The 22,067-nt window shown below is 39.6% G+C and overlaps 3 protein-coding genes across 5 annotated transcripts; all 3 read left to right on the top strand.

Moving 5' to 3' along the window:
• The first annotated feature begins 398 nt into the window (after nucleotides 1-398).
• On the top strand, nucleotides 399-13,284 carry rad54b (RAD54 homolog B). Of its 3 annotated transcripts, none has more exons than XM_041987035.1 (16): nucleotides 399-506; nucleotides 861-1,040; nucleotides 1,140-1,335; nucleotides 6,003-6,224; nucleotides 8,499-8,795; nucleotides 8,872-9,034; nucleotides 9,134-9,359; nucleotides 9,475-9,561; nucleotides 9,651-9,771; nucleotides 9,876-10,015; nucleotides 10,095-10,385; nucleotides 10,541-10,704; nucleotides 10,794-11,055; nucleotides 11,624-11,690; nucleotides 11,788-11,985; nucleotides 12,077-13,284. In XM_041987035.1, the coding sequence occupies exons 2-16, from the start codon at nucleotides 894-896 to the stop codon at nucleotides 12,298-12,300; spliced, it is 2,805 nt and encodes a 934-aa protein (XP_041842969.1). In that variant the 5' UTR covers nucleotides 399-506; nucleotides 861-893; the 3' UTR covers nucleotides 12,301-13,284. The 3 variants fall into 3 exon arrangements, with proteins under 3 accessions (XP_041842969.1, XP_041842971.1, XP_041842970.1); XM_041987037.1 differs by having other exon boundaries at nucleotides 9,954-10,015; XM_041987036.1 differs by having other exon boundaries at nucleotides 414-466.
• On the top strand, nucleotides 2,616-5,821 carry LOC121641110 (fibrinogen silencer-binding protein). Its single transcript, XM_041987040.1, has 2 exons — nucleotides 2,616-3,856; nucleotides 4,421-5,821. The coding sequence occupies exons 1-2, from the start codon at nucleotides 3,450-3,452 to the stop codon at nucleotides 4,974-4,976; spliced, it is 963 nt and encodes a 320-aa protein (XP_041842974.1). The 5' UTR covers nucleotides 2,616-3,449; the 3' UTR covers nucleotides 4,977-5,821.
• A 5,638-nt stretch (nucleotides 13,285-18,922) lies between the features above and the next one.
• On the top strand, nucleotides 18,923-22,067 carry gem (GTP binding protein overexpressed in skeletal muscle). Its single transcript, XM_041988220.1, has 4 exons — nucleotides 18,923-20,384; nucleotides 20,686-20,762; nucleotides 20,860-21,064; nucleotides 21,164-22,067. The coding sequence occupies exons 1-4, from the start codon at nucleotides 20,030-20,032 to the stop codon at nucleotides 21,445-21,447; spliced, it is 921 nt and encodes a 306-aa protein (XP_041844154.1). The 5' UTR covers nucleotides 18,923-20,029; the 3' UTR covers nucleotides 21,448-22,067.

A 22,067-nucleotide genomic window follows, 5' to 3' on the forward strand; every position in this document is an offset into this window, starting at 1 on the left:
TTACGTGTAGACCGCTTGTGTGAATTTGCTTAATTACATTCATTTGATATCTCTTTTGGATTAGTTTAAGTTAGTTGTACCAAAGTAGGCTTTGTAAAAACAAAGTTTAGTTAAGTGGACAGGAGTGAATCCATAGATATTCAGTCTATGTGCAAACCTCTATGGCACAAACATTTACAAGACAGCAGAGTAAAATATTAAGTTATATTTAAGCAGATTTTAACAAAAAATTACATTAAAAGAAAACAAAATATTTTCCAGTGACATTTGTTGGAAAAGAAACACTGGTGGAGTTTATATAGCTGAGACTGACAGTTGCTAAAATTTAAGTGGGACATAATTGTAAAACGTCAACTGTACAATTTGGCCACGCCTTCTTCCGGCATTCATCCAATCATACTTTGAAACGTTCAGCGGGAGAAACAAACCGAGTTCTAGAGAAATTGTAGTACAGCTAATCAAATAGGTAATCTATAGACTTTTTACAAAACGTTTAACTCGTATCGGTATGTATAACAGGTTATCCAATATGATGGTGTAGCCGAGCTGTGGCAGCATCAACCGTGTTAACGACTTTGTTTCAAACGTACTAGCTAGTTTGCTAACTTGTCACAGCCACGAATGTAGGCAGCTAGCTAATTTATGATAAGCGTTTTGTGGTTTGCAGCTAATCACGGACTGTCAAAGATACGATTTAAAAAGAGCAGAGTACACTTATTTAGGCACACAGACAGACAGTCTTTTTATTAGGGATCTTTGAAATATCCTCGTGTGTTTCTGAACAACATCCAACTATTTTGATGACATACAAAATAAAAAGTTATCATTGAGCTAATATGCATTGCTCTCTCTGTTTTAAGACACAAAGATTATTTCGTGTTGCCATTTGAGAAATGCGGCGTTCAGGAGCTCCCAGTCAGCTTTTAGGCAGTGCAGTGAAAAAACCTCGATTTGCACCACCTGGAGCAACATCTTCATTTTCTGGAGCTGAATCAAAATCTTTGGCCCCTAGACCCACTCTAGGCAATGCATTGGACAAGGTAAGTTTCAGTGTTTTGCAGACTGTACACTATTCTTGTTTTGCATTCTTTTTTTGTACAACATTCCCACTATAAGAAATTCCTTTTCTTGCTTTGCAGGTCCAGAGAAGTCTTTCAGCCCCAGTTTTAAATAAAACAGGATGTAATGTCCTGGCCAAAGCAAGTCAGGATACTCCAGCTTTGTCCAGGGTGCTTTCTCGTGTTCTCAGCGCAACAGAGAGCAACGAGAATGAGGCAGACGCACAATATCGAAACACTGGATCAGGAGACTGTACAGAAGGCAAAAATCCAACAGGTGAGACATGTCATAATTGTGCTTTGTACTTATGGTGGTATCTCCAAGCACTGCTTCAGTGATACTCAAAAAATCACCCTGAAGGTGGAAGACCAGTGAAATGAAAACAATATCAGTGGTTCTCTGTTCCAACCAGGAATGAAAAGTCATTAAAAAAAAAAAAAAAAACTTTCAAGCTCTATTATTTCCTCCCATGATGACTGCATCTAAATAAAAAAATATTGGTTAATTGTAGATGTGTTGAAAAACTTAACTTCTTAAACCCAAGTCTTAACAAAACAGTTTCAGAATTGTGTCCCACAACATACTTACCCCCTGTGTATAATTACACCTGGGTTAATTGCATAACAGCATATGCTAAATCTGTTGGCAAAGCACAAAAGTTTTAATACAGATAGCTTTCTAGTTTACATTGTCCAAATCATATTAGAGTAGGTTTCAATTGTGTGCACCTAGATAGTCTCTGTGGAGAGCAAAAGAAATGGTAATGGAACCACTGATAAATATATTGTTTGACCATGATTTAGTTTATTTTAAATATTATCCATGTAGTATAGTCATTTGTCACTGCTATTAGCTATTGCAGTTTTCTTTATATATTATTCTGCAGTTAAAGTGTTAAGCTTTCTGTAATAAATGAAAATGTCAGCAAAATGTCTCACTATTGGCAAATGAAATGTTTGTTAGATATACCATGACAATACATATTAAGCAGTTCTTAAAAATGTTACACTATATGTTAAAGTTGATCACAAAGAAATGGTTTAGGATGGTTTAGGAACTTTTATAGAAACCTGTTTCTCAGTCTTGTCCACACTTCTTGCACAGATACCTGCTACTTTGGCTGTAAAATGTTTGTTTTTTTTCTCTCTCTCAGAAAACATTTCGTTTAGGATGTTTCTGGTCCGCAGGAACACCAATCTCCGCCTTTTTCTTATCTTGCTTTGACAGTCTGTTACACATTACCTACCTACACAGCCTGGCAACACAGTGTTGGAATTGTTGTCACATTAGATTACACGCTTTATTTCACGTATTTCTATCACACTGTTCGTTTGTGAAGTAATTTTACACAAATGATCGCTGCACGCTTTAATAGCTTCGTCTCTAATGAAACACACCCAATCATTGCGGATGGACGTTGAACCAGGCGGGCTGTGAAGAAGAGACAGCAGGTCTAGCATTATGCAAATTAGCGGCTGAGCGCAGCCAGATTAGAACTGTGCTCAGGATCAGTGAGCCACCGCCGCGCGCTTCTGTGGCACGAGCAACTAGTGCCTCCGTTTTCCTTCCTGAAAACTCATGGCGCATACGCGCTCTTCATTCGACAGGGTGTTTTCACGCGCCCCGAGCACGTGCTTTTATCAATTGTGTGTTTGCAGCGGATTTATGAGATTTACAGCTTGCCTTGCATCTATCATACACAATATATAACGGGTTGAAGCAATAGGTTGAACCATATTTTTTACGGGCATGCGCAATTCAGCCATACCCTCCCCCCGCAGTTAAGCCAGCGTTATTTTAAAAGCTCCGTTCTGTTTACGAAAGCAGACCCCTGACCCCCGTAAGCTCCAATGCAACATTAAAAACAGTTTCTCTCTCTGAAAAGCACAACCCCTCTGTTGCTGGCATTTTATTTGAGGCAGTAGACACACTATGACTGTGCTGCTGTGCTTGGTTTGGGGTTTAGAGAGACCGAGCTGTAAGTAGGTCGGGCTGGGTTTAAGCAGCTTAACTACGTCAGTCTAAGCTGAGAGGAATTCATCCAAAGCCCTCCGCGGTAGGCGGGGGCCTAACAGAGGCTGGCCTAGTTAAGCCTGATTCTTATTGTGTGCAGCACAGCCTGTTTTTGTTGTGCTAGGTAGCTGTGAGAGAACCCAGGAGCAGTGTGTGAATTCATGTATTTGTTAGTCATTGCTTAAGACTGTTTCAGAGAAGAAAAGAAGGCAAATTAGGCATGTTTGGGAGTTAGACTGGTGTTTCACTGTGGACCAAGAGGAGAGCGGAGCGGGTGCAAATAAAGACAGCTGGAGGAGCAACTGCACTGAGTTTGATTTCAGAAGGGTGACAGCCATAGGCTTGATGTAATCTGTGTGAGCCTGCAATGCTATGAGATGGCGTCCAGTTCTGTGTTTCTGTCCAGCATGGTGGGTAAAGCTCGTTCGTCCAACTTCACCCTTTCTGAAAAGCTGGACCTGTTGAAGCTGGTTCGACCTCACATCCGCATCCTGGAGGAACATACAAACAAGCATGCGGTCATTGTGGACAAGAACAAGTGCTGGGACACTGTGGCCGAGCAGTATAATGCTTTGGGAGGGGACAGACCCCACCGCACTGCTCAGGGCCTCAGGACCCTCTACAAGAGACTGAAAGAGTCAGCTAAACAGGAAGTGATGCAGCGGAGACACGCCCAGCCTGAGTACAGAGCGAGCATCTCTGAGCCAACCAGAAGGATTATGGAGATGATCCCTCACCTGTTTCACCATGTGCCCATTCATGAAAAGGACCAGGCACTGCGCAGGTACAGTGTAACTTAAACCTGTGAGCTCTAATATACAAAACATACAGACATACATATTTAGTTCCAAACTGTTCAGTTAAATTCGTTAAAGAGGAGAAGCTGGCATTTCTGTTCTCATATATATATATATATATATATATATATTCTACAGTCATTTAGCAGACATGTTTATCCAAAGTGACTTAAATTTGAGAGTAAGAACAACATATATATATATATATATATATATATATATATATATATATATATATATATATATATATATATAGAGAGAGAGAGAGAGAGAGAGAGAGAGAGAGAGAGAGAGAGAGAGAGATTAACATGTTAAAAATGTTAAAAGACTTAAAATTCTCTTTAGGAATGAGTTCCTTTTTATTAATCAATGCTGCAACTACCAAGATTAAGATTACGTTTCATGTCAGTACAATGATTTGGTCAATTATTCCTTCAATTCATTTCTTTAGAAGAACAGTTTTCCACATTTCTCCCATAAAACCTAAATACATATAAATGATTTGTAAGTCCTATAAGTTGATATGTTTTTATCTTTTTTTCTATTTGTAGATTAATATACAGCAAGCATAACTCTCCTGTTGAGCATCCTGGCAGCAGCTCTTCTTTGACTGGACTGCAAGATTTCTCAGCAGCTATCCCCAGTATCCCTCATGAGGTGGTTCAGCTGGACCCTGAAGAGGATATAAAGCCACCGGCAGACCTTCCCACCCTCACCACACACATGGAGCAAGAGCTGGATGGAGGCCAGGAGGAGGACGGAGAGCAAGATTCGGGTAGTGCCCATGATTACGAAGCATCCTTGTCTCCCACTCCCTCCTCTGTAAACATCCCCCTCTCTACCTCACCACTGCCCTTGCGTCACAACTTCTACCCAAATGACATCTACCCTCATCATGAATCAGACAGGTTTCGCCCTCTCCACCTGGCTAAAGAAGAGCATGAACTGGTGTTAGCCAATCACAGGAAGGTTGCTCTGTACCTAGAAGAGAAGAGAGAGGGGCTGAAGAGGAAGCAGGAACTGGAGGAAGAACTTCTGAGAGCAAAGATCAAAGTGGAGAAACTAAAGGCTGCCCGACTGAGACATGGGCTGCCAATTCCTTTGTAACAATAACATTGTAACGTGGCTGTTATTAGAAAAATAGTGACTCTACCTGTTCAGAGTTTCTAATGAGCAATCACACTCATCAGATTAATGTGTGAGCGCTATTTTTAGAGCCTAAATTTCTTTCAAAAATAGTGCCTCATACAGACATGGATACCCTGTTTGCTTATTGCAGGATAACTTTTTACTGCAGCCACTCTTTTTTTAATACTTGTCAGTGCTAAAAAATTGTTAGTGTTAAATTGCTGATGGACATGGTGACAAAAGTAAAAGCTGACATTCCTAAAAACTTTTAACTGGTTGAACTAAATGATAAGGTCCACATTTTGGAAGGAGGTGTAAGTTGTGTTACATCACATGCAAGTCATTTGTACTTTTTTGTCTTTGTTTTTAAAGAAGTGTAGGGAGTCAGAGAGCTTGGTCAGATCTTATCTGGAAATGAAATATCTGGCCTCTGTGGAATGAAGAGGCCATACATATGAGGTGTTTTCTTTCAAGCTCTTTCATAACTGAACAGTATTAGAGAGAGCCATTAAAAAAAATAGATCAACCAGGATTGTAGCACAATTTAATCTTTTGAAAGCCTTAACACAGTATCATATCGATCTCAACATTTATGGTTTAAAGTGAAGTCAAATGTTTTAAAAGTCTGAAATTTCCCTAGTTGCTGAATTAGTGCCCAGTTGAAGAAGATAAAAGAAGGGAGATGTGAAACTGATTTTTGTTATTGCTATTTTTGTTTTGTTTGTATTATACTGTTGATATCTGGTTGTTGTCCGTTTCATATCTTCATGTTGTCCAGTTATATACTTACCTGTTTCTATTAAACAAAAACACCTGATTACTTTTTATGAATGCTGTTTTTGTTTCTTGTGATAAGTGAAGGAGAGCCAAGTGTTTGATGTGTGTCCTCTTCACATGGAGCAACTTAGTGCAACAGCAACCTCTGTTGGTGGCTTGTTTGACTTGTGTAGGACTACATTCTGTTTTATTATGTGTTTACTACTTTCTTACGCCTTTGTGTTGCAGGAGTAGATGACAGCCCTCGGTGGACTCCTACGTCTCCTCAAACTCCTCAGCCTCCTGCAAGCTCAGATTCTGGCTGTAGGCAGGAGGGAGCGCGTTACTTCAGCGTGGTGTGGTGTAAAGCCAGTAAGAAAAAACACAAGCGCTGGGAAGGTGATGCAGTGCTGGTTACAAGAGGACGCACAGTCACACTTAAAGACATGGAGGGGAAGGATATTGGAAAGGGTGAGGCTCAAACATACTGCTTTTAGGTTTTTATATATCCTTTTACATTTTTACCTCAGTATATCTAAGGAATATTCCCTCATCTGACTTATTGTATTGAGCTATGGGGAACTTCATGTAAAATATACATTAATCTTTTTTTTATTCTATGGAAAAGAGCAATATGAATCATTAGTCGAAGCAGATACAGAAATCCACTAGGTCCATTATTTATTAAATTACAGTTGTTAAAATTTGGTGATCTAGTTTATTATAGTATTTTGAAGCTAATGCATAACGCTTATAGAAGATCTTTGACGAGCTATATACAAAAAAAACATTTTAAAAAAGACTGATAGTTTAAAAGGACGAGGATGTTTAAAAAAAAAAACAATTCAGAAATAGTGTTGGAGCAATTTCTTTCAGTGTACGGAGTCAGTTTATGGAACAATCTGGAAAAAGAAACTAGAGAAGCAAAATCAATTACTGTGTTTAAAAAGACTGTTAAAGACACCATAACAAGAAAAAGTAATGAATTATGTTAATTCGTTTTGTGCTGTTTTGCTTTGTGGTAGTTTGGGATAATAAATGAGGAGTAAAATAGGAAGTATCTGTTAGACATCAACAGCATGAAGTCCTGCAGTTGATTTTATTTAAATTTTATTATTTAAATAAATTTGACTTATTGGTTTAATTTTTTCTTTGAGAGGGGCAGATTATATAAGATTTTCTTCTTTCTGCTCCTTTTCATTTAAGTGTTTGAAACATATGGTGTATTGATTTGTTTTAGTTAAGAATGGAATAAAAAAAAAAAAAAATCAAATCTTGTATAGGTTCAAAAAAGCAATTTAATTGTGTTTTGAGACAACAACCCTATCATATCAAGCAGTTAATTTAGTTAAATTAAACAGGTCTTGCAGATTTAAATAGCTTTTCATGCCACGACTAACATAAGTGTCGGCTTTGAAAATGGACATTTTTCCCAAATTTGAAAAATATGTCTTATGTATTGAATAGGCCTGTCGCGATAAGCAATAAGTCAATTAATTGAACGATAAGAAAATAAGAGCACGATAAGTTTGCCGGCCGCGATAATTTTTATTAGTCCCCCCTTTACCATAGACTGTGTATGACAATAGGTTTCACTATGGAGTATTTCGACTCAACGCTCTGGTTTGTTGCGGAGTGATCTCTCTGGTGTCATACTTGACTGCAGCATGTTGCAGCACGAGCCGTAAGCCGCATTTGTTTTGCAGGGCTGCCAACACGCAATGGCCGTGAGACTTGCGCATTTAAGTGGCTTCTCACGCTCTCGCGCTAAACCTCCGATTCTCATGCTAAAATATGTAAATAAGTCGAATGGAGAAATAATAGATGCAAGCACCTCCTCTTTTATCATTTCGCTGCTCCCCACATGTAAGCAGAACACACACATTCTAGCTTACGACGTCAGTACAAAGCCCCCACTTCCTGGTCTACCGTAATAACCCCTGTAATCCGCAGGCACATTACGCAAATAGAGTCAGCCTATATACTAGCGTATTTGACAAAATACACATTAAGAGCAATGCCGGCTAATCGAGAGGTTTGGGAGGATTCCCAGTGGGTCGCATTACTTTTGGGCCGGTGTCCCGGCGTATGTGAAAAAGGCGCTTTTATTTATTTAGTTTATTGACCTTTACAAAAGGGGTACTTGCATTATTATGGCATATGTCATTATATTAGTTGAGAATGGTCTCAAAATGACACATTAGCGCTTTGCGCAATATTATCGTTTATCGAGATAATTTCTGAGAAAATTTATCGTACAGCTAAATTTGTTATCGTGACAGGCCTACTCAATATGCAGTTTTTATAAATTAATCCTAAAATGGGCAAACCTCTGCAAACTGAAGTTGGAGCCATCAGCTCAAACACAAACAGTTCAACCGCTCTTGTGGATGCCCCCCCCCCCCTCCCGTAGAAAAATCCTCCACCTTAAAAGGATGTGTACCATAGATGACATGGCTCCTCTCAGCTACTGGTACATTTTTATTATGTTTGACTTTTTCTACTTGTCCTGTGCTTACATATTGTTGTTGGTTTATTGAAACTACCTGACCAGCGTTATCACTGAAATTTACAGTGGTAATTTAATAGTTTATGGCTGTTTTATGTTAGTGTTAATACAGATGTAATCAAAAATCACATTTATAAATTTCAGTGTTGATCACTGATTTGTGTTCAGCTGATAAGGAGACAAGTATTGGATCGTTTTTCCAGTATGAATGAAATCTGAAGGTGTTTGTGTTATAGGTAGTGGCTACAAGGTGTCAGAGCTAGCCTCGCTGTCCGAGGGAGAGACTCTGATGGTCGGTGGGAAAGAAGTGGAAGTGATGGGAATTATTTCTGCTGAAGACTTTGCCAGAGGACGTTGTTTCCAGGAGGTCCAAGTGGAGCAAACGGAGTCACACACCAAGTCTGCACCTCCTCTCTCTTATCGCATGGCCTCCAAACCTTTCTGCCCTCCTACCATGTTGGGCTGTGGAGGACTTCCAGAAACTAAACCAGAAGAACGGACCCACAGACCTCGTCATGACCCACTAGCTCCAGGTATGTAGACTAAATATGAAATTTTGATTCTTTCTTGGATAAAGAGATTTCCATGATATAGTAATGTTGTTTGTAGGTGCGCTGGTGATGCCTCGCCCCTCTTCCAACCACCAGTGGCTTAATAACAAGTCAGGGCTTCCTGTGGTTGATGTTGTGGTTGACCCACATCTGACCACACACCTGCGACCCCACCAGAGAGATGGTCTGCTTTTCCTCTATGAATGTGTCATGGGCATGAGGTAATGATTCTTCTCTAACACACTGTAAATGACATTGCTTTAGCACAACAGATGTATAACACCACTTACTGGGATTATATTGATCTGTTTGTGCTTCAGAGCTGTAGGTCGCTATGGAGCCATCCTGGCTGATGAGATGGGGCTGGGAAAGACTCTCCAGAGTGTGGCACTGTCCTGGACACTGCTTAAGCAGGGACCTTATGGTGGGAAACCTGTTGCTAAGCGTATCCTTGTGGTTACACCTGGCAGCCTTGTGCAGAACTGGAGAGCAGAGTTTAACAAGTGGCTGGGCTGTGAAAGGATCAGCGTTTTCACTGTAGATCAGGTTTGGAGAAAAGGGGATCTTGGGGTGTTTTTAAACATACCGGCTTCAGGCAACATCAAAACAGAAATGATGGATCAGAATTTCAACTGTCAGATTTTTTCTTTTGTTGGTTTAGGACCACAGGATAGAACAGTTTGTGTCATCTCCTCTACAAAGTGTTCTTGTGATCAGCTACGAAATGTTGCTGCGCTGCGTGGAGCAGGTACAGTCTGTTCGCCTTGTGTCTCACAGATAAGTGAGCATCTGACAAAGAAATCAACTTATGTTATCTTTATTTTTTTTTATTTTTAGGTACAAAAAGTGGATTTTGGTCTCATAATTTGTGATGAGGGTCACAGACTAAAGAACAGCAGCATCAAAACATCCTCAGCCCTTAGTAGTCTCAGCTGTAATCGCAGAGTCATACTCACAGGTTCAAACTCGCTTGTGACTTAATTCAAATGGGAAATGTTTTAAAAAGTATGGCACTGACAACTTCTTGCTGTGGATTTACTTGTTTGTCTTTGTAATTTGAAGGTACGCCAGTACAAAATGATCTGCAGGAGTTCTATGCAATTATAGAGTTTGTTAACCCAGGGATTCTTGGGTCATCAGCTGCCTATAGAAAAGTCTACGAGGAACCGATCCTACGATCCAGACAGCCATCCTACACAGAGGTAGTGCTGTCCCCTCATAGTCACCTCTGATGTCCCCAAACAGCTTTATCTTGTGTCTCATTTCTACTACTCCCACCAGGAGGAGAGAGTTTTAGGAGAGGAGCGAGCAGCTGAACTTTCCTGTTTAACGGGCATGTTCATCCTGAGGAGGACGCAAGAGATTATCAACTGCTATCTGCCTCCTCGTCTTGACTGGACATTGTTCTGTGAGCTGTCTCCTCTGCAGCGAGACTTGTACAAACATCTCCTCTGCCACCGTGTCTTCAGAGCCTGCCTTCAGGGCTCCACTCAGACCAACACACACCTGGCCTGCATCACCGCACTGAAGAAGCTCTGTAACCACCCCCGTCTGCTCCACGTCACTGTCAAGGTTACACTCTTGTATATTTGCATGTCTTTGAAGAAGTAAGATTTAGTTATTATAATTATTGTATGTGATCTGTAGTTTTTTTACTGAACATCAAGCTCTGTGTTTATCTGCATGTTTAGTGTTTTGGCTGAATCATGTTGTTGATCTGTGTGCAGGAGAGAACAGATCGTGGATCTGTGGAGAGTTCCTTATACGAGGGCCTGGCAGATCTATTTCCAGAATCTTATTCTTCAGTAGGATTCAGTGCTGCGGAATCTGGAAAACTGTTGGTTCTTTCTGACCTGCTGAGTGCTATCAGAAAGATCAGTCCTTCAGACAGGTGTGTTTGGATTAGACTATTTGCATTGATCTGAGTTTAGTTTTGTCACACATGGTACAAATTTGACAAAGCACACGTTACCCCTGCAGGGTGGTCCTGGTGTCCAACTACACTCAGACGCTTGACTTGCTTCAGGACCTGTGTATACACATGGGTTATACCTTCTGTCGACTTGATGGTCACACCCCCACAAGCCAGAGACAACGACTTGTTGACAATTTTAACAGCCCCTACTCTCAGAACTTCCTGTTTCTGCTGAGCTCTAAAGCAGGTGGGGTGGGACTTAATCTGATCGGCGCTTCCCACTTGGTGCTCTACGACATCGACTGGAACCCTGCCAATGACATTCAGGTGAGAAACACTCACAGTCACAAACGTGCCATCAAAGCTCAAAGTCTGTCATATTTTCTTCGATCCAGATCATGTCGTCTTATCTTTCAAAACTACATACTCATGTTTGATGGACTTTCACAATGAAGCTGTTGAATTCTTTATAATTAACTCTGCTTTGTTAGCCAGTTGATTCATTTCTGGAGTCTGATTTGAAAGCTGTTGCTGGGACTCTGGTGTAGATTGCAAACTGGAAGCAAAAGAAAACAGCTACAGATTTTTGTGATGGTTGATGTACATTAAAATGACACACTGCTACTGAATACAGAAACCACCATTAAATAAAACACAGTAATCTGACTTTATGTATGCTAGTTGAAGTAGAGGAAATGTTAGGTTTGATGACACATGGTACAATTCACCAAAATCATTTAGTAAATGAGCTTCTTATTAGTCATTTTCAAGCACACACAACATTTAAACATCTGCAACAGTGGATCATTTTTTCCTCTTTATGCAGACTAAACAAATTGCATCCATAACCGCCAGATGGCTCTGAGTCTGTGTTTTTTGCCTCTGCTGTGTCTAGGCCATGGCTCGAGTATGGAGAGATGGGCAAAAGAAAATGGTGCACATTTATCGTCTTCTCACTGCAGGCAAGAATACAAAGATCCTCATCATAACCCAGAAAACTCAGTATAACCAGACTGATTTGAAGAGTTATGTGTGTGTGTGTCTGTTATTTCCTCTCAGGTACTATTGAGGAGCGCATCTTTCAGAGACAGGTATCCAAACAGGGGTTGTCTGGGACAGTGGTTGATGTGGGAAAAGGGGCTGAGCACACAAGTTTTTCCACCAATCAACTTCAAGATCTGTTCAGCCTGACGGACACATCCTCTTTAACGCATGACCTTCTAAACTGTAACTGCAATATGGATGGTACAGTAAGCGGTAGGCTCCTCAAAGCGCCACACTATTGTACGATTAAACTGAGGCTTATCATTCATTAAACCTGTTTACTCGTGTTTCTCTTCGTAATCAGATGTCATAGAAGAGGAGGAGGAGCTCGTTTCTGAAAGGCCGTGCCAGCTCGGTCGTCAAGGTGATCGTAGGGGCGCGGCACAGAAACATCTCAGCATGTCCGAGCTCATGCAGTGGAGACACTTCTCTGGTGACACACACACCTTCTCAGACCCCTACCTTGATTGTGCACAAAGCCACATCACCTTTGCTTTCCAAACCACCATCTCTCACACAACTACATAAACACTGGATTCAGTTCATGGATGAACTCACACACATGCGTATATATCTTCTTCATGTTTGTTGTCAGGTTCTCTGGACTTAGTCTCCCTGCTAACACAATTGGTAAAAACACAATACTCCCACAGTGTTGTAATGTTGTCACAAACCTCTTAATATTTTTCTTTATTAAAGACTACCGTAATTTGCTGTAAATGAGTAAAATGAATTATTAAGCAGAATGGTAAAAAAAAATCTTGTGAGGGAATGAAGAGATTATAAAATGTACATGTGTGAATGCAGCATTGTTTGTGGGGCAGGTATGGTTATTTCCACATACTGAAGATAAGGCACAGACACAGAGGTATGTTGGTGTCCATATAGAGTAATATTTACTGGATCAGTGGAAGATTAATGGTTTATATGCTTGCTGAGTTGGTCTCGGAGACGCTGTATCTAGCCAGTCGTTCAAATGAACTGCTTTACAAATGTCAGCTTGGTACCCAGAGAATGTAGGCAAGGCCAGTGTGTTTAGCTTAAATTGTTGTAAATTAATGTCACATTTTGTTATGCAATGACCTTACACATTGGTGTTGTGTGAATCTGCTGGGCTTTAAATGTGGGCCACACTGCGATCTGTTCAGTCTGTTATTTTGGATAACACTGGACTGTTCATGCCCTTCAACACAAAGCTGCTGCGTGGGAGTTACAGCATGTCGTTGCGTGTATCTGTGTATGTGTGCCCGCACCCTGGAGACGTGTATGATTTGTGTTCAGCTCTGTTATATTAACCAGGATTCAATACAACATGAGTCTGTACACAAATGGCGTAATTATTATTTGTTTGATAATCACCTCTCTGCGTGATTGTTAAGTAACTTTGTTGTAAATGGGTCTCTGGGACTTTGCCTTTATGACTGGTTTGCTGGAGACTGCGTGACGATGGTGATGATGCCGACCATGTCTCTGTGATCACACTGTAAATTTAAACGTTTAACATATTTCCTACTGTTTAATTCAAAGTGTTCAGTTTTTTGTTAATTCTAATTTGTACACAAGTTAAGCATGTACAACCCCATTAAAATGTTAATATATTTTTCTGCATTCATGCTGCCAACATAGAGTAAATGATATGGCACTTATACAACACCATACCACCACAATGGTACACTGTTTTAACTTTGAAATAATTTTATTAAAGTAGACAAAGTGGAGGTCCTTTGCCCTTGAATTCTCAGAGATTTTTGCTGGAAAATGCTTTTCTAACAAATTATGATTGCAGCCACTTCTTATTTTTCTTTTTTTGTTATACCTCATTACTAGCCCTAAAATGCTCTTGAACCTGTTTTGGAATGTGTTTCAGGAATGGATGCATATTGACAAATAAACTGACACTAATGAGGAAAAAAATCACAATATTTCTTGCTTTTATATTGGCTGCAGCAAAATAACAAAGCCAGTGATTCTTTAAATATTTATTATCTTCATGTGGCTTCTTTCTGATTTGTGGTTGAAGTTTTCTGTGTTCTTGAATATCTTCTGTTTCAGAATGGGGAAAAAAACATCCTGTTATAATCATGGCTACAACAGTTAGTTACTTTTTGTGGTTATACATTCTTCTCCCTTGGAGCTACTACAAGTTTAAAGCTAACATGATGTAGCAAGAGAAAAAAAATCCAGGACTGACTTTAACAAACCCAAAAGCCCCATATTGAAAATTTGTATTTTGTTCAACTTACCGCCCAAATAAAAGGTAAAAATACAAGAAAAAAGTCTGGAATTATTCACCCATTGTCAATTGAAATAAACTAATTAAGCAGGTTTAATAGTGATCGCCTTAATTTTGTCTCATGACCTTTCAGCTCTGAACACTACTAACTTCTGTTGCTGTCTCAGTTCATCCAAAGGATTGACTCTAGGTTACAAAAGGTGTTTGTACAAAATTTTACAGTAAAGCATTTAATTAAGAACTAACTCTTAATGGTAGGAGGTTCATTGCAAAGATTTGTTTAAGACAAAACCAGTGGTGTCTAAGCAACAGTCACCAAACAACTTAGTACAGCTTGTGGTCTGGTTTGGCTTTACCAGTGTAAGAGGTTTGTTATTCCAGAGCAATCAGATTTTTTGTTACACTCATTTGCTGTTGTCATTGAGCATGTGCCTGACAGATGAGTGTCACTAGTCCAAGCAGGTTATTGATTTAAATCACATTGCTAATGGTCTCAGGGGCCATGTGCTGGTGTGTGCATGGGATGGAATTTGTGTCTGTGTAAAGCTCCTAACCACTGTTGGCTGTACAGACAGTCACTCTTTTAAGCCGAGCTCCAGCTCCACAGCTCAAAGACTTTCCTTTGCTGCAGAGGAGGAAGTTATACAGTTGTTTTGGAGCTTTATTTCGAATATGGCCGATGTTGATCCCAGGACCTCATTGGAAGATCTAAATGGATTCAAAAAGCTTTACAGCCAAGCTTTTTGCATTAACCCCTACTGGGTTCACAATTGTACATCTTTTATTTTAAAACTGAGAGTTCCAGGAAATAAAGCTGGAAGTGCTCACAATACAACAGAAAACGTCAGGGCTTCAGGATGTGAGCACCAGGTGCTGAAATAGACGCATAAAACTGTTTAGTTTCATGATTAGAACTGCAAATGCAATTTTTTTTTTTACCATATTTATGAAACCATGTGTACATATGGTTCTGCTTTATGAATTGTAGTGTGCACAAGCCTGATTTCCATTGTTATCTTGGCCACAAATGGATGCAGACACTCTACTGGTAAGTCATTTGCATGCAAAAGCACAGTTTGTAACACAACTAAATAAACCTAACAATGAAAAAATCAACAAAGAAGTAGCCCAATTTTACAGAACGTGAAACTGAAACCAGCAGTGAAATGGAGAAAAAAAAATGGTCTCACTTGTGGAATCACAAAGAAGAAAAACACAGTTGGACAAAGTAACAGTAGCAATCAACTGCTCAAAGTAAAAGACCTTGCAAAAAATAAAAAGTAAATGGTTGGATTACAAAAAAAGGGCCAGGAAGAATAACTGCTCACACAAGACAAAATCAGGGCTTATGAGAAAATGACAAGTAACTCCAAATTTATCTGATAATTTAACAGATAAAGAGCCTTTAAGTTGACTCATACAGCCTTGATCAGGATGCAGACTGATTTTAAGACACATCATTGTTTGTAGGCTCTTCAACAGCTTTTGAAACCATAAAGCATCACATGAGCAAACGGTCATCATGCCAGTACAGAGCAATTTCTAAACATTTGTCCTCTTATTAACTCATGTTAACAAATCTTCCATTAACACCAGAGCAGCTGTCCTTATACATAAAGCTACGAGTAATTTATACTGCTCACAATCAAACAAGAGTATACTCTAAAAACTAATGATAAAAAATAAAACCTGTTCATAAGCCATACAATACAATCCCAAAAATGTTTTCTGTAAAATTCTGCCACGTTTGATTTATTTTGACAGAAAATTCAATCTTAACTACAGTAAAGATTTCAAGAGAAAATGATTACTTATTAATGTCAAAACCAGATCTAACAGGCTGTATATTAATTTACTGTATGCAAAGACACTGATTTTGCACCCACTCTGAAAATAAACCCTTCTGTGCAACAATATGCTTGGTTAACATAAGAACTGAAAGAGGTAAAAGAAAAATGAAACAAAAAGAGACCTTTGTCAAAACATAACTTCCCTCTTCTCGACTCGCCACTCCCTTTGTAAGTTGTCTGCAACTTTCCTGGCAGGAAATGAATTACTAGCTGCTTGGGAATTAACCATTTCTGAGAAAGAGATCCATGTGAGACCAAAATACACACTCTTGGCTACTTATTTTCATGCATACATTCGTTTACACTGAAACTAAAATTTCAACATTCAATCATTTCCAAAGAATTTTCATTCAGTTCAGCTCTTGGTTGGCTTGTAGTCAAACCTTTAGGAAGATTATTTTATGTAAAACTGGACATCGGATCAAACTGTAGTTAGACTGCTTTCAAGTGTATAAATGCATGGCCTTGGCCAGGGCATTTGCAAAACACTGCTTTGTCCTAGACAAGGGGGATAAAAGAGGTCACTTCACATTCAGCTGCCATCTATAGCCAGATATCACCCTGCTAGTCTGCAGCCAGCCAGAGCACCCATCCCCTCCTCCTGACACTCATCCCATTCCAGCACTTAACAAGGATTTTAATGTGGCTCTGTCAAGCCGATCAGATCAGAGCTTTAATACACAGCAGCCGGGCCCACAGACGAGGCCACAGCCTGATGCAGAAGTCTTGGAAAAACAAAAAGCGGAATAATCTGGCAATTTCTCTAATAACTCTCCCTGCACTCTGCCGTTTGTTCTCTTGCCCTCTAAGTGCTTTTGCAGATGTATAATAAATCTCATGTTTACAAGCTGAATGAACCTGCGATGTCATGGAGGATCTCTGGGCAAGTGTTCATTGATAGAAGGGTCATTCACAAAATAGTGACTGTTCTCAATTCAGCATTTTGTAATGCTGGTGTTGCTGCCAGAAGATCTCAGTCTTAAATACTAAGCCTCCTCTTGAAGCTTTTATTTGCTTATTCCTGTGAGGAACATGTGTAAATACTATAATTGGCAAAGATAAGAATCTACAGACACTACCCCTGTGAACTGAAGGTAATTCAATTTATTGTATATTCAGGGTGTGTAGATTACTTGAAATAAAACTCAGTTATCAGTTATGAGCCACACCTTGTCATTCATTTTAAGGCCCATCTCCCACCGCTTCATTCAGTGCAGTAATTCACACCACTAAGATAGACAAATGATTTGGTCTTGAACATGTTCCTGAAAGTTGTAGCACCTTATATCCTTCCAGAATAATTAAACACTTCAAAACTTAATTTAAAACTTCTTAGATTATGTGTCTTAATATGTGACAGGCTTCATGATGGGCATCTGTGAAGGTCTCATCCCCTGTTGCAGGTCAAGAAAAGAGAATGGGAATAACTTATTATTTCTTTGCTTGTGTGGTAATAACTGTTAATCATCTGCAAGGGTGGACAGACGGAAAAAGAGATGTGGATCAGTTATTATGTCCTGTGAGGAACTCCTTTACTCACTCTTTTAAAAGAGAGGCTTGGGTTTTTTTTAAGCAGGTAAATCTTGTGATCAGTTAACTGACTGTTAAGATGTAATTGCATCAAATAGAGCTGTCACAAATAGCAATTGTGTAATTGTAATTATTTGAGATAATCATATTTAAAGTTGTACAATCTTAATAATCATCTTTTTTCACCACTGCAAAAAGTGTAACAACTTTTTTTCTTGCCTGACTGATGAGTTAATAGCTAATAGCAGCAGCTTCAGACTGGAACATTCAGGGTTTGTCGGCATGTGTCTTTTGCAGAATTCTGCAGCAAAACATTCAGACTTTAATATCTTATTTAACTAAAACATGTGCAGTTTTTAAGACCAGATAAATAAAAACCGTCTTATAGATTTAAATTAATTAAACTTTAATTGGGGCTGGACAGTGAAAACAATATTGTTAAATATTGAAAGGATGATATAACCTGTGAAAAGGAAACAAATTTGTTATATTCTGCTTACTTCAGGTAACATGTGAAAACTGAACATGCAACCTTTATTAATGTATTTGTGCTAGTCCTATTTTATGTCTAAATATCTTATGACTATTAATTGCAGTTGTCTTTAAAATATGGATATTGTGCATGTTGATACAGCAATGATGATACATTTTCCATATATTATGCAGCTGTAACCTGGATCAACAGAACTGGTTGGAAAATCAATAGAAATCATGCAACATGAGCTGGTTGCTCCATAAAACCTCATTGCAGGCACTGAATATCTTAGTACTGTATGAACTTTGTAAATGGACGAATAAGGGAAAAAAATCAGTAAATCCCAGCATGGATTTTGTGGTAAAATTTTTTTTAATGGCTTATGGTTTTCTTCTCTTTTAGTAATCTTGGACTTAAAGAAAATCCTGGCACGTGCCTGTTGCTATTGGAGCAGATTTATGGGAAAGTTAATGTCTGCATTATACAGCTGCTTGTTAACATGTCTTTAAGAGAAAGACATAAGAAATTAAATTGATCATTTGAAGACAGAAGAAGCATTTTGGTTGTCAGATAAACATGCTGAGAATGGAAACTATTTAGCATCGTCATATTTTACAAGATACCGACTTGATATGTTTTTAAGAAACTTTCAGACCTCAGAACAGCAGATACAAAACACCAAACACTTTTTCAACTCTGCCTCTCTTTTATTTTGCTCTCTCTTACAGACTAAAGCAGTGTGTGATACCACTCTATGATGGTGACTGGGTTCATACCGGGGTTACAATCAAAATGCAACTAAATCCAGAATGCAGCACATGCATATTTAAAAGTGCAAAAATGAAAGAATACTTCATCTTATAACAGGCTTTCATCTTACATGTCATTAATAAGATTAATATTTACATATTCTTGGTCGTGTGTTTAGATCAGTAGAAAAGCACAGCTAATGTTTTTTTTGTTTTGTTTTTTAAAGATTTGTTTGATTCCAGTGGCTTTTAACCAAGTAGTGATGAAACCACAGCCTTCATTGATAGGACACCCTGTCAGTCAGGTGAACAGCTTGGTGCCCCAACATGACCATTATCAATGCTGTTTTTGCAGGTAATAAGTTGGACACCAGGACCCTGAAATTGATCAAGACACTGTAGATGGCCATTTTGATAAGCATTATTTATCAGCAGGTATGGGCATAATCCATCCCTGCTGATTATGGGATATACCTTCTGTTGCTATCAAGCCTGAGGTGTAGGGTTACCTTGAACAGATTGTTTGACTCACAAGATAATGATACTTACAAATCTGCTGGACTTGCACTGAGTCTTTGCATGCAAAGAAAAATAAAAATCTTAATCTGCAACCTGAAGGAAATACATTTTCTATCAAAAGCCTTTAGAATTTTTTAAATATATAGTTTGAAATATAGCACAATGTCAGAAACTTTGCACATCAGTTTCCTCCACCGCAGAAAACCTATCATGCATGTTGTGGCTCATATTTATTTCTGGGTATATGTAAGTCATGGTTTGTTCAAGCCCTAAATCCCACAGTCTCTTCTGGCACAAGTGCGGCCCATTGCTTTGCCATGTGCACATGAATCAAAACACTAAACATCCCCTCTCTGCCCCGCCCGTCTTCCCTCTATATAGGCCACAGGGAAACCCCGTCACAGCACTGGAGACGCGCTCTGCTTGCGATTACAGAGATAGCCACTGAGATAGGAGGCCACGCACGGATCAAGAAATTGTAGAAATCACTCTGGGATTTACCAGTCTTTTTCTTTTCCTTTTTTCCTCTTTTTTTTTACCATTCCCGAACTAAACTTTGTTTTTAATGCTGGATGAACGTCTCAAGTCAGTCTGTCGTACAAACAGTTGGATCAGTTTTTGATCATCTTTGTTGTGACTTACTCCTGACTTTATATGCAGGAATGGTTTAGAGAAAGAAGTGTCCTTTCCTGATTTAAGGACTCACTTTAGATACACTAAAGGGCGTGAAAGCCACTTTTTAAGATCAATTCGTTCGCTTTTCATTTAGGGATACTTTTTTTTTCCTGCAGTAAAAGCTGAAAACGTTGCTTTGAAAATCAGTCCAGTTCCAGCCCTTCAACTTTTTTTTATTTTTTATTTTTATTTTAATTATTATTATTATTTTCTTGCCACTGGCACCATGCTATCCAGTGTGCGCCGACACAGCCTCCGCCTGCAGAATGAGATTCACCGATGGAGCATCTGCGACCCGGGCAGCCACATCCTCCCGGACAACCTCTTCGCCCGGGTCCCCGCCTGCATCTCCCGCTCCAAGTCCTGCGCAAGTTCCGCCGGGGTATCTGAGGGAAGTCGCGGGAGCTGGTCGTCCTCAGACTCGGTCATCTCCACTGATTCCGTCGGGGAGGCGGTGGATCCCGGAATCCCATACAGGGTGGTTCTCCTCGGGGCCAGCGGAGTCGGTAAGACGGCGTTTGCGAGCATCTTCGCCGGTGCGGCGGACAGCATGGACAGCGATGACTGCGAACTGTTCGGAGGTAGGAGAAATACTGTTGAATGAACCCTTTTGAGACTTATGTTGTTGCTCCGTATTATTTCTAGTTATATATAGTTATATTTTATAACTATAAGCAGTTCAGCAATCCTCTGGTTAAGAGCGATGGCGTGATTCCAGGAAAAAAGTAAAGTTAGAAAAAAACCTAAAAGTTAACTTGTTCATAATTTATAGTGTTTAAATTATTTTTAACACTATATAAAATCTGCATTTTAACCTTTGCTTGGCTGTATGAACTCACCTAAATATATCTTTTTTTTTATTTTGTTTTATTTATTTTTCAGATGAAGTATGTGAAAAGGAAGTCGAAGTGGATGGAGAGCTTGCAAGTGTAATTGTGCTGGACACATGGGATGCAGAGGTAAGATGAAAAATGAATAAGAGGAGAGTACGCATCAGTGAGAATACTGTGGATGCTGTGCTCTTCACCCCTATTTAACAGTGTGTGTGCTTTGCAGACTGGCCACGAATGGACCCAGGAGGGCTTCATGCAGACAGGTGATGCTTACCTGCTGTTATACTCTATTACTGACCGAGCCTCCTTCCTACGAGCTTCAGAGCTCCGGATAAACTTGCGCCGCTTCCGCCCTGCTCGGCACACCCCAATCATCCTAGTGGGCAACAAGTGTGACCTGGTGCGGCGCAGGGAGGTGTCAACAAGTGGTAAGGAAACTCAATTCATGTCTGTTTAAGTGAAGAACTCAGTTAACTGTAAGTTCAAAAGCAGCTAAATATCTCTGACTTCATGATCTCTTGTTTCAGAGGGCCGTGCGTGTGCTGCTGTGTTTGACTGCAAATTCATCGAGACGTCTGCCGCCATGCAGCACAATGTCTGGGAGGCTTTCTATGGTATCGTGCGGCAGTTGCGTCTACGCAGAGACTCCAAAGAAGACAACAGACGTCGTAGGCACATGCACTCTAATGGACGCCGTGAGAGCCTTCCTGTGAAGGCCAGACGCTTCCTTGACAAGATGGTTGCAAAAAACAATCCCAGTGTGGCATTCTGGCTAAAATCCAAGTCCTGCCACAATCTCTCGGTGATGTAGAAAACCCCAAACTACACCAAGGCTCTGAGTAGATGAACAAGTAACAGGCAGCAGAATCTGTGGCTGGAGGGGAAACCTGCTTCTAAAGGGGCTACAAGTTGGATGATCAGTCCTCGCTGTGTTAACCTTCAGTTTAGCACAGCTGATGTGTCTGACTGATGTTGTTTGCAGTGTACCTGCACTGCCATCATACTGTGTGTTGCAGTTATCTAGACGGGGTGGACTAGACAAACCGAAGAGATGCTGAACATATCAAACCCCTGAGACAGAAATGTCTGAGAGACTCAAGATCCAGTGATGGAAACTCTGAAAGGGAAGTTATTTTTGTTCATTTCACTGTTTGCTTTTGGTCTTTTCATCTTTCTTTCCTCATGATTTTGCTCAATTTTTTGGGGCCAAATCTGAATTTGTTGATTTTTCATCCCTAAGTGCTAATATTGCCGGTTGTAAGCTTTGGTTAATGTATGTGGTTAATGTCTTTGATGACTTATGTGATGCTCATTAATTTTTTACTTTGATTTTATTTAAAGTGTATTGTATTTAGCACTTATTGTAACTTAAAACAAGGATTGGTAATGTGCTGTATTTTCCTATTTCAAAGTAGTTTGATCATTGCTTGA

This window comes from Melanotaenia boesemani, chromosome 6, assembly GCF_017639745.1.
Source record: "Melanotaenia boesemani isolate fMelBoe1 chromosome 6, fMelBoe1.pri, whole genome shotgun sequence".
Lineage (NCBI taxonomy): Eukaryota > Metazoa > Chordata > Actinopteri > Atheriniformes > Melanotaeniidae > Melanotaenia > Melanotaenia boesemani.